Source organism: Salarias fasciatus, chromosome 20 (assembly GCF_902148845.1).
Source record: "Salarias fasciatus chromosome 20, fSalaFa1.1, whole genome shotgun sequence".
Taxonomy (NCBI): Eukaryota; Metazoa; Chordata; class Actinopteri; order Blenniiformes; family Blenniidae; genus Salarias; species Salarias fasciatus.
The window spans coordinates 12714245-12726245 of record NC_043764.1 but is presented as its reverse complement, the minus strand read 5'-3'; the positions used below and the strand labels follow the sequence as shown (position 1 = coordinate 12726245).

Sequence of the window (12001 nt, the reverse complement as noted above, 5' to 3'; positions counted from 1 at the left end):
GAAGAAGCAGCTGAGAAACTATCGACATGCAGACAGTGACTGAACAGCGTAAACATTAAGACAATTACGCTAACTATAAAGCTAACTGTAAAGCTAATTATCCTAATGGAGATCAGTCACTAGCACATCGTGCTTCACAATAACGAGTTAGCTCTTTTCATTGTGAAAAGTTCAGTAAATCTAGACGAAAATACTCTATAGAGGTTATTTATGAAGTATTTCATGAACTCTAACTTCTATAACACTTGTAATGGGTGCAAAAGTTGATAACAAACGTTTCTATGTTAAACAAAAAAGCTTTAGTATTTGTACGTGCATTAGTACTATACAGTTAAAAGCACAATAAAAGAATTCATTTTCAAATGTTGGAACTGGTGTGAATAAAGTACAATATCTGATAAAGCCGGGCATCAAGCACACCCGGGAGCGATTATAAAAACTGAGCTTCATCTCTGCATCAGCTGGCTTGTCACAAGTCCAGCGATAAATACAAAGATACCGAATCCAAAGGAGATAATATGTTTTATTTTTCCAGCCTGTTGCCAAATATCTTAAGTCCATCCGGGCTAAAAAATGACAACAGGGGGAAAAAAAAGGAAAAACACATGAAATCTGTTGCAGATTAGCTGAAAGCACTATGGATAATCAAAGGTCCTTTTTTTTTATATAATAATATTATTGAAGATGTTTAAAAATGTAAAGTGTTTCAGATTTCAGAGAGGATTACTGCCACACAAACACGCCGAGGGTTTATACACAATATTTAGGTTTTGGGCAGATCAAAACGCCGCAGCAGCATGTCGTAACAGTGGTGGTGCAGGTTTAAGAGTGCGTGTGTGTGTGTGTGTGTGTGTGTGTGTTTGAGAGAGAGAGAGAGAGAGAGAGAGAGAGAGAGAGAGGTCTGTCATATCTGAACTGTCATGAAGGAAATTATGTCATGCGCTGACGTCCGTCGCCAACCAACAGACCGCTACTTAACCGTCTGAGGGCAAAGCTTGTCTAGACCGGGCTAAATAATGTTTCATCATCTCCACCAGCAGATGTGAGAAGTCTGATATGTACAGCACACACAGCGGCGTTAACACACAAACAATACAGAAGGACACAGGCACAGCTCTCCCTTATGTAATGCAGACTGGACGATCACTAGGAGGATTAGGCAAACCCAGTGTTTTTTCTAAGTCACCACCACTTTAGAGTCAATATTTGGAGCTTTGAGTCATGGTGAGTAGGAGAACCTAATTCTAAAAATATGGCCGTCGTGTCTTTTAACTATGTGGGAAGAAGAGAAAACGGTGTCATTTAGAATCAAAAAGTAAAAAAGGCAATTATTTGTGGGTTAGTAAAGGCAGGGCCAGACCTTGGTGGCGGTGTGATCTGATTGGCCACCCCCTGTGCTCCCTTCACCTCTCATTAGGCGTGAGATGACACTACTTGTTTCCACTAGCTACTGAATTATCGTCATAATTCATAAATATTTCATATTATTTATCTTGACGAAGGTGCATCTAAAAAAATCTGATGAAAAAGTTTATTTTCACATATTCTACTTACTTGAAATGAATCAAAACTTCAATACATTTTTGATTTATTGCACATTTAGGGTCAGCGATGGTCTACAGGTTGAAGAAGCAGACTTGGGTTTGCTGGTTCGATTCCCACGGCCAGCAGGTTATCACTGTGGGCCCCTCAGCAACCTCAGCGACCTAATGTGGCATCCACAATATTCCAATGCTGAATAAGGACTTTCCCAACAGGAAAAAAACATACTTTTTATACATCCTCCAAACAGAACTCTCACCAGACTCCAACCACTGACCCTCTTACAATAAGGATGTTGACTGAATTTTTGGGTGGCCTGCCAACTTGTACCTCTTGGTACCCCCTAGTTCTTCACCCCCCTCCTGAAACCTCTGTGGTTCTGCCCCTGATTAAAAGCGCTCAGATGCTGCCTGTCTCTCAGGAAATAAAGCCAGTCCAGCAGGTGGGAGCCAGTAAAAAGTCCCACTGCAGAGAGCTGCCGGGCGGCGGGTCTGGCTGGCTTCCACCCAGGAAGCCGTTGCTCTTAAAAAAAAAAAAAAAAAAAAAAAAAAAAAAAAAATCAAGGATGTGCACATTAAAAGGTGTGGCTGTTTCCCCAAAACACTGCAGAGCGCAGAGTGTTTAGGAGAAGCCTTGATGATTCATTCAAAGTTGAGTGGATTTATAGTAATACAAGATGAGAAGACTGCAGATTGAAGGCAAAGTCTGGGTTTCCTTTTTTATATTCTCTGTGTTGGTGCATTTTTTTTTTTTAGGCTCCAACCCTTCATTCATTATTTATCACCCCCTGTCTGCCTGTCTGTCAATTCACTGAAGTCAGTCACAGTAAAACAAACAAGTTTGGGCCACTCACCCTGAATCAGGCTGCTGGAGCTGTGCGGTGATCGATCAGACAGCGGGACGTCTCATCAAATCATTCACAAAAAAGGTCACACGCGCGCAAAGATCGCAGATCCCGACACTTAAAAAAAAAAAAAGACAAAGAAGAAGACCAAAAAGAAAGAAATTGGGGATTGGTGCGGAAGACAAGTCGGTGCGACAGGAAGAGACGACTATAGGGATCCCATTCACGCGGAGGTGCGGCGGTCACCAGAGCGTCGAAAACACGCGTCATTCACGCGTAAAAATCACGCGGAAAGTGGACACGCGCCGGTGTGCGGGGCTGAGGTGGTCCTGGAGAGGGGATCTGGCCGTCTGCCGCCGTGCCGAAACGCCAAATCACGACCAAAACACCGGGATGAGCTGTCGGAGAGGCAGATGGGGGAGGAGACTCCGGGGTATTTACCGGCGTTCATTGGTCCAACCGGTTTTGTGCAAGAACGGAGCTGCGATTTTGGTGAATGGCGTATGAGGGAAGCCCCTCCTCACCTGGGGGCGCAGGTTCAAACCTGGTCCTGTCCAGGCAGGTACCCACACCAGTGATCCCGATCTGGATCATGACTCATGTCAAACCCGCTCTACACAGAAATAAAATACCCATTTTTGATCTCAAAAACGTATAAATTTGTTGCTCCTCTGTTGCATTAATGTCTCGAATCCTATGAAAAGATGAGCAAAAAGTGATCATCAAATGAAAACAGGTGTTATGATGAGAAGATTGTCGCTCTTACTAAATGTCAGAGCCTCAAATAACATAATTCCCCGATTTTGTGTTAAAACATTCACAGCCTTAATGACCTCTTTCTTTTATACTGGCCCAATGCTGCCACCCAGCGGTCAAATGGAGAATCACATCAATGGGAAGTTCCTGACCCCCCCATCTAAAAAAAGAAATGGTCTGAAGCTAATCCCACTTGACTGTGCGGCAAAGGCAGGGCAACTTACCAGGTAACCTCACGATGTTTCTTTATTATTATTGTTATGATCATTATTATTATTGATACATGTGGAATCTGGAGAATTCCCTAGAGGACAGAGAGAAAATGCAATATCCAGAGAAAAGCTTTGTTGCCCAAACTGAACTCAAACTAGGAGCATTATGAGTCCAATTTTGATCCTGTTTTCATTTAAACCGCAGTGAGGTTAGTGTTTTACTGCAAACACCAAAATGAAATCACCTCGAAGTCATTTATTTTTGAAGTTAGAGTGAGGTAGTTGAACTTCAACTTTTTTTTTTAAACACACAATCCTGCCACCTACTGGCCACATCTAATATGATGCCTACATAACATGGAAAATGTTATATTATATTATATTATATTATATTATATTATATTATATTATATTATATTATATTATATTATATTATATTATATTGCAGCTCCATAGGCTGACCAACTCCATAATTTAAAATCACTAAAATGTCACTTTTTCTCAGTGAGAAATTTGGGGAGTTCTTCCCCCACTCCAAAGTTGATTTTCATTTTTTTTTCTCTTTATTCATATTGATGTTAATGACTGGTGTGCTGTCAGTGTCCTTACATCATGCTTCAGCCCATGAAAATAATTCAAAAGCGTGTTTAAAATCAAAATCACCAATTCCTTCACCTGTGTTCTCCACTTTTATTGCTAGGTATAAAATAAATGAGAAGTAGCTGTTGCCACATGACACTTGTCAGTTTTCCTAAATCACCAATCTAGCACAGAACCAATCAAAGGCGTCTTCTCATAACTCTACATTTTGCTGTTTTGCTGAAATTAAAACACATTTTCTCCTTTAATAGACTCTACTGATTTTCAGTTTGCAAAGATAATCAAATACAATTTAATATAATGTGATTCAAGATTCATCAAATGGTCAGAAATATTGGAAAACTCTCTTTTGGAATGACAAAATCTAAGGCTTCATTTCAATCTGATTCTCTTGCTGTCATCTGCCAGTCAGATCCAGCAGCATATCTACACGACTGCTAAATCTAAAGTGTGTGTTGGGCTCTGAAATACAGTATATTCAAGCTGGGACTGACTCCAGTTCTCCACAGCCCCCATGCAGCTGCATTCATAATACCAGCATTGAAAATGTTACAATCATCTCGCACTGTGGTCATTTACGACCCTGAATGTGCTCACATTAGGTTTGGCTATGGAACGATTTTACACATAATATCCTAAAATTAAAAATAAAAGATGTAAATGGAGCTTTTTGCTGTTGTTGCTGAGTAAGCTCATGTTCCATAATCTACATTTTGTCACATAGACTCATGCAAGTCATCGCATCTGAACTGCAGCTCTAAAGCTTGAACATTTTCCACCTTGACAACAAACACAAGAAGGCAAAATGTTGCAAATGAGAAGTTTGTTTATAAAATGGTCCCGAGCCCCTCGAGTTTCTTTTTCAACTTGCCATCTGTATGTTTGAGATGAAAATACCAATCTACAAAGCAATGAGATGAACGAGCCCACCTGCCCTGAGGTCGTCACGATCAGATTTGCAAAAAGTAAAGAAAAAAAAAAAAGAACTTTTTCAAATCCTGTGCTGGAGGATGTACTTATTTATTCTGAAAGTTCCTGCTTTTGTAGATCAGTGAAAGTGTCTGCCAGGAGTCACTGTAATGTTTTTGTGAATCAAAGATTGTAAAAGAGGCCCTCAGCCTTTCTTTGAGACAATCTGGTGGACTCGCATGTCAAACAGTAGAACTCCGGCTTTATTTCCTCCCTCGCAGAGTTTTCTCTTAACTTGACCGAGAACTCATGATTGAGGAGGTCATACTTTCTCCTACCACTGAATATATCAACATACCTGACTTCTTTTTTTTTTTTCTTTGCCCAAATCTGGCTCACAAACAAACCGAGGAGGGATAAAAATGGTGTTGTCTGTCTATGGTCTATGTTTGGATATGGGAAAACAGGCTCTGGTGGTTTGGATGACTGCCACATACGGTGTGCGTCTGGGATGGCAAGCCAACCTCCCTCTGAGATAACACGGCAAAAAGTTAGAATGAAAAAAAGAAGTGAAATCGAAGAGAGACGACAGACAGGAAAGGAAGCTCTGCACTCGAATCCACTTTAAAGAGAGAAATGATTTATAAACAGCTATGCACAGCGACTGCAGTAAATACAAGCACGACAACGCCATCCCCAGAACGTATTGAGGAAGAATTGCATAAGGAGACTCAAGGAGTAGAAGGACAATTAACACTTCATAATTAGATCCCGACTGCACCGGAAAGGGAAATTAGGAACAAGCCTGACATGATCTGGAGAGTTTTCCTAGAATAATCAGTGGACGAACGTCACATTTGAACTGCGCTCCCCCGAGCTCCACTAAAAGCAAACAGCATCTTCCATGAAGTGACACTGGATAACTCTCAGGAGCGCACAATATCAACAAAACCACTAAAATATCCATGGAGATCAGAGATGAGAACGTTGCATTGCTGTTGAGTCATGCTACTGCTGCGCCTGTGTGTGTCTTTAGCTGAACAGCACCGCTCTTATCTCTGAATCACTAAGCATCTTTAACTGCGAGGGTCATAACAGTGCAGGTCATTGGTATGCTTGTAGTTTTGGGGACTTATACTTGATACTTTTTCCAGATATAATTAGCATTAAAAATCCTTTTACAGTAACATTTGAGTGAAACTTTACACTGCTACACAGCGAGCTGCTTTTCTGGGAAGAATCACAGTCTTTTCTTTTCATAGACGTTCAATCTCAACAGCACAGAAAGTAAGGAAAATTGTGTTTGATTTATTGAAACTGTTTGACAATAAATCATATACTGTTGTAAAGTCTCGTCATCTGATTTTTAGATTGTGCGTAATTTGTAAGGAACATGCTTTTGTAGGATTGGCAGCAGATTTGAGAAAAAAATTGCCAATGCAAAACAACTCATTCTTCCATTACCTGTTGTTACTTTGATCAGATGATTAAAATGCAGAGAATAGTAATAGAGAGTAATATTACAAATTAAAAATGTATTCATTCAACAAACAGGAGCCGCAGTAGTGTGAAACGGCTCATCCCACAAATGCATGTTCCTTAAAAATGTGGAAGGATGCGAAAGTTGACGGGCTTTCCAACAGCATAGAACTTTTTGTCAAGAAGTTTTGTTCTAAAAAAGCAATAATCAACCAAATTCCCTTCGTTTTTGTGCTACATTTCTGTCCCCTCCTCTTTCCGGACTCAGTCGTCCATGTCTCTGCCGTCGGAGCCCCCCATGGGGAAGAGCATGTCACTGTCTAGGGAGAGGTTGCTGCCGAGGCCGGCCATGCGGCTCCGCAGCAGGAAGTGCGTCCTCCTCTGCAGGAGCCTCTGCTGCTCCTGCTTCAGCTCCACGTAGGACCGCGAGAAGGTGTGGAAGATGGAGGTGACGGGGAAGGCCATCAGGAGGATGCCGCTCAGGATGCTGCTCAGCGCCACCACCTGGCCCGGGATGCTCCTGGGCACCATGTCCCCGTAGCCCACCGTCGTCATGGTGATCACGGCCCACCAGTAGGTGGCGGGGATGCTGGTGAACTCCTGCGTGGAGGCCATCTCGTTCTCGATCAAGTACAGCAGAGGGGAGTAGAGCGCGATGGCCACGCACAGGAAGAGGAGGAGCAGTCCGAACTCGCGCGTGCAGCGGCGTGCCGTCAGCCCCAGCGTCTGCAGGCCCAGCGAGTGGCGAGCCAGCCGCATCACGTAGAGGATGCGCAGGGCCCTCAGGATGCGCAGCACCAGCCCCACTTTGTCCAGATAGCTGTTCCCGGAGCCGAGCCGCTTCTCCCCTTTGGAGGTGCTGTCCACCACCAGCGTGATGTAGTAGGGCAGGATGGCCACCACGTCGATCAGGTTCAGCGGCTGCCGCAGGAAGGTCAGCTTGCTGCGGTCCTGGATGAAGCGCAGGCTGAACTCCAGGGAGAACCAGGCCACGCACACCGTCTCCACGATGAAGATGTTGTAGCACATCTGGGAGCATGTGCCCTGAGAGGAGGAGAGGAGGACGGGGTCAACAGCAGGTTCGCCTCACTAAACCGCAGAATCAATTTAAAAAAAAAGTAAACAAAGACGACATTGTGGCTTCAGGTTTGAACAAAATAAAGATTAAAACAGGAAGAGAATCTGATCTTATGACATATATGAATATTATATCATAGATTTTAATGACTAATAAGTTGAAAGTATGAATAATAAAAACTAAATTGTTTGAAATATTTCAGTATATGTGTAATAAATGTAAAACATAGGGGAATTACACAACCCGAATTCAATTATAACCTGAAGAAAGTTTCTCATGTTATACTTCAGCTGCAGCTGTGATCACTAGAGGGAGCCACTGTAATAAGAAATGCAAGAGCTAAAGAGGCTGAACACTGAAACCCTGTGCAGCGAGAACCCCTATTCATAAAAATGAAAACATTTGAGTCAGTAATATTAACAAAATACATGAAAGTGTAACAGTCAACTCCCTGCGGTCAATTCTGTTGGTGTGAAACTGATGAAAGCCTATTTATAAAAGTTCTGTTTCATCAGATTCAGTGTGGTTTCTGAGGCATTTCAAGAGATAGATAAAATCCTTCCACAACACTCAGGTGAGAAAATGTTTCCAGCAGAAAGACCCCAGTAACCTGTCGCTCCTCTGAACCTGCCACAGACGGGAACTCTTGCACACTTTGTCTGCACTGCTTTCTCATCCGACTGGCAAATTAGAGGTGACGGGGCTGTGAGAATGAGATTATTGGCGCTTCTAATTAAAGTGAATAAGGCAGACATACTGTAGATGGGGTGGTGTGACAGATCAGTCAGATATGATGCTGTAACTCCAGACACAGAGCAAGAATCATGTTCTTTTTCTTACAGTTTACCAGAAAACAGATTGTTCTGTATTTAATCGATGGCTGAGAGCTTGTTTTAGCCGGATCCCCTGGCTCTTTATTGACTCTTTTTTCCTATCTTTGTGGTAATATGATTACATTATTGTATCATCCATCTATTATTTGGACTTATTCAACTCAGGGTTGTGGTTCATTGGAGTGGATGTTAGAGACATCCTTTAACCTCAAATGTGTGTTTAAATTGACATTTGCACAAAATAAAATGCAAAGATTGAAGGGAAAAGTCCCAAAACTCAAACACCAATCAAGTTTTTTTTTTTTTTTTTTTTGTTCTCCAATCTTAACTTTGGATGGAGAGAAGCCTAAATCCCCCAAACTTTCCTCCTGTGGTTACAACACTTCACCACATCCTGGAAAATCAAAGTATTCCTCCTTTTTTTTCACTTCACCGGAACACAAATTGTAAAGTTTACTGTAAGTCGTTTGTATCTGACGGCCGTACCAGAGCTCCACATAGTGAATAAGTGAATAAAAAACACAAACACAACACAGACCTACTTAATTTAATGCTTGTTGCAAGCGTATGAAATACAGCCAGCGGTTCCTTCTACAGAAAAAGATGCGGCTCTGCACCAAACCTCAAATCCATCTGTGCTTCATTTCCTGAACGAGACCCAGTTAACAGAGAAAGTTTAGAGAATTTCCAAAGGTCTCTTTTCTAAAAGGGAAACTAATGTGGTTGCATTTCGATTTTTTGGCTCAGCGAGAGATAAATGAATTAATTCCAGACTTGTTCATGCACATTTACCCCTCAAGTAGATAATGCATGCGGCTCAAATATTTTCCTTTGATTCGACTGGAAAGGCCAGGCTGCTAATTATGGCTGTGATTGAAGTCAGACGTAATAATGGAAGCATTTGGTGAAAGCACACAGATGTTCTCAAAGATTATTTTCTTGCCCGACAAAATAATGCCTCCATCTCTCAGCAGTCTTTTTTTTTTTTTTTTTTACTTAGGAAAGCTTATGTGTGACAGCATGATGTTTGCTTGTTGAAATAGTCATTTTACATCAGCTTTTCTTTCAGTAAAGATCAATGCAAATGTGCTTTAAAAAAAAAAAAAAATCTAAAAACTGGACTTTTCCCAAAATACTGGATCCAGATAGTCATTATGATTCAGGTGCCTTTTTGTGGTTGTGTGAGGAGAATTTAAAGAGGAATTAAAGTTTTTTCTCAGTCAAGGTGTGTGCAGACACAGATCTGATGGATCTGAAGGAATAGAGCAGAGCGTCCAAAGTTTTCTCAATGTGGGAAAGATCTGATCATGTGAAACAACCTGAGGGCCGACACTTTCTGAATTCATTATCTATGAATATATCTGATCTGTCTATATCTCTTTTGTACCCCCTCCGCGCAAACAAATACATTTATCAATGAATATGTAATTATAACTCATTCTTTATTTCTACTTCAGAGTAACAAACAGTCTTTATTAAACACGCCTCTCTTGAAAAGGTTTGTCAACTTTAACTATTTTCAACATCTGGCAGCTCTTCAATATGAATGTGTGTTATTGGCAGTGGTGAGAAACTCATGTTAAATGTGTGATATGCTGGTGGATCGAGCCTGTGATTGACGGTGGCACGACAAAAGTCCACTATAACACCTGCTACGATGACTAGTTTATAAAACTGAAGCTAGATCTCTTCGCTGTCCTACAGCTTTTGAATAGTTAATATCAAGAATGATCTGGCATTGTGGTTACGAGATGAAGGCATGCCAAATCCCAACATTATGTCGATTTCAAAGGCTTTTTATTTTCTGTGCTTCCAAACAACTGTTAATGGCCACATCTTTTAATGCAAAACTCATTAGGAAGTCGGTTGGTAAACCGAGGAAAACTATAAGCTTGTGCAGAATGTGAGCTCACAGTTAATTGTGAGTTTCTCTCTGGAGAGCAACACAGCTTTACTCCAAAGTACATTTATTTTCTGAGTTTTGTCCACTTTGCTGGTGAAGTAGCTTTAATTACTGTGAGTGGGGGATGGAGTATCAACCCGCCCCTCCCACTCCAGTTCCACTCCATGTTGGGTAATATCTGTTTTTTTAACGTCCTTTGTTGTCGTACAGGACCTCTTTAGTCTAAATCTGATAAGCTAAATGTCAATTGTCTACCCACCTCCTCCTCCTCCTCCCTCATGGCAGGCATGGTGCTGATGGATAGGTTGATTGCGGTGATGGTGACGAACAGCACGGACAAACAGGCGAAGATCTTCCCGGGGAGGCCGGAGTGCGGCCTCTCCACCATGTCCCTGAGCTTCCCCATGCACCAGTTGAGTCTGGACTCGGCCGCAGTCTCCCCGTGACCGCTGTCTGAATCCAGCAGGTCCTCCAGGAGCTCCTCCTCCTCCGCCCGCTCCATGGCCTCAAACTCCTCCATCCGCTGCAGCAGGCGCCGGCGACAGCACCACTCCAGGCTCTCCTCGGGGACGCCCCAGTACAGCAGCTCCTCCCGGAAGGAGAGGGCGCACATCTCCCGGAGGGACCGCAGCTTCCCGGCCCGCAGGAAGGTCAGGATGGTGCGGAAGGCACAGGGGCTGCGGTCGAAGAAGAACTCGTTGTGGGTGACGTCGTAGTCGTCGCAGATCCGCATGATCTCGTCGAAGCTGCTGCAGAGGTGCAGCTGGCCCAGGCGGGACAGGGGGAAGTCCTCTAAGGTGGTCCACGGCAGCTGGTAGCGCAGGCCGCCCACGTTGATGATGGCGTGGAGCTTGCGGGCGCTGAACAGCGCTGTGCTGTCCTGGACGGCGCTGAGCTGAGGGGCGGGCTGTGCCCTCTTGTAGAAGGCCCCTTTGCGAGCTTCCACCTCTTGTTGGGGAGGACGGTTCAGAGAGATATCAGAGGCGCAGCTCAGGGCGCTGTAGTCATAATCAGAGCCATCGCCCGCCAGCAGGGTCATCTTTACTGGTCCGATCACATCCCTGTGCTCAACCTCCCGTCAGCACTCTCCCACTGTCAGGGAAAGACAAAGCACAAGAGATATAAAGAATCAATTTCTGAAAAATAAGACTTTAAAGTGTTTTCGTTGCTAAACATGTCGTTAAAAGGTTATGTTGGGTGTATGATGTGTCTTGCGTGCTGTTTCCATATTCTCTCTGAGTCAGACTTGTCACATCAAGCTCTTATAAATACTGAGCTTGTCTACCAAATTGTTGCTCTTATTATGATGAAAAGCATTTCTTCAGCTGGCCCAACATGAGTTTTATCTGCAAGCTCCATCCAATCACTCCATGCTGAACACAAGAAAACCTCCAGGAATACAACAAGTTCCAGCAGAAAATTGTACAAGCTTTTTAAATGTTAAGCACTGGTAAACCGGGATTAGTGGGTGTTGGAGTTTGCATGGTTTCCCTGCTCCCTTCTATAATCCATTGTTATGTTAATTTTTTGACTTGGTCATAAGTAAGAATGTTCGTGTGGATAATTGTTTCTCTGCGATAACCCTGAGATGGATTGACGATCAATCACTACCTTTTTCCCAGTGAATAAAGGAAGTGGGTATAAAAGACGGATGGAGAAAGAATGAGAGCTATAGAGTTGAAGGACATCCATTACTGGACTGACATAATGAATCTAAGGAGAAATATTGACCTTGTTTCTTTTAAATCGTGCCTCTGTGGCTCACCACTAAAACATAATGCACAGACTATCTCTTTTATTCATGAATGAGTAACACACCACCGAGGAGGATCATTGCAGCAGGAG

General features: G+C 42.8%; 2 protein-coding genes across 5 annotated transcripts in view; both read right to left on the bottom strand.

The window, feature by feature from the left end:
- The window catches only part of src (v-src avian sarcoma (Schmidt-Ruppin A-2) viral oncogene homolog), a 31778-nt gene extending 28975 nt beyond the window's left edge, over positions 1-2803 (bottom strand). For all 4 annotated transcript variants that reach the window (XM_030118326.1, XM_030118328.1, XM_030118327.1 and 1 more), the window contains exon 1: positions 2396-2803. The gene's annotated coding sequence lies outside the window, so the exon portion shown is untranslated. The remainder of the gene's footprint in view (positions 1-2395) is intronic.
- A 3642-nt stretch (positions 2804-6445) lies between these two features.
- Positions 6446-11242, bottom strand: kcng1 (potassium voltage-gated channel, subfamily G, member 1). The gene is made up of 2 exons (XM_030118632.1): positions 10416-11242; positions 6446-7386 (listed from the first exon to the last, which is right to left on the bottom strand). The coding sequence occupies exons 1-2, from the start codon at positions 11193-11195 to the stop codon at positions 6607-6609; spliced, it is 1560 nt and encodes a 519-aa protein (XP_029974492.1). The 5' UTR covers positions 11196-11242; the 3' UTR covers positions 6446-6606.
- Positions 11243-12001: the final 759 nt, after the last annotated feature.

Coding starts and splice junctions, on each gene's coding strand:
- kcng1 (XM_030118632.1), bottom strand. CDS start 11,195: ATGACCCTGCTGGCGGGCGATGGCTCTGATTATGACTACAGCGCCCTG. Junction 7,387..10,415: donor TGAGGGAGGAGGAGGAGGAG/GTGGGTAGACAA, acceptor TCCTCCTCTCAG/GGCACATGCTCCCAGATGTG.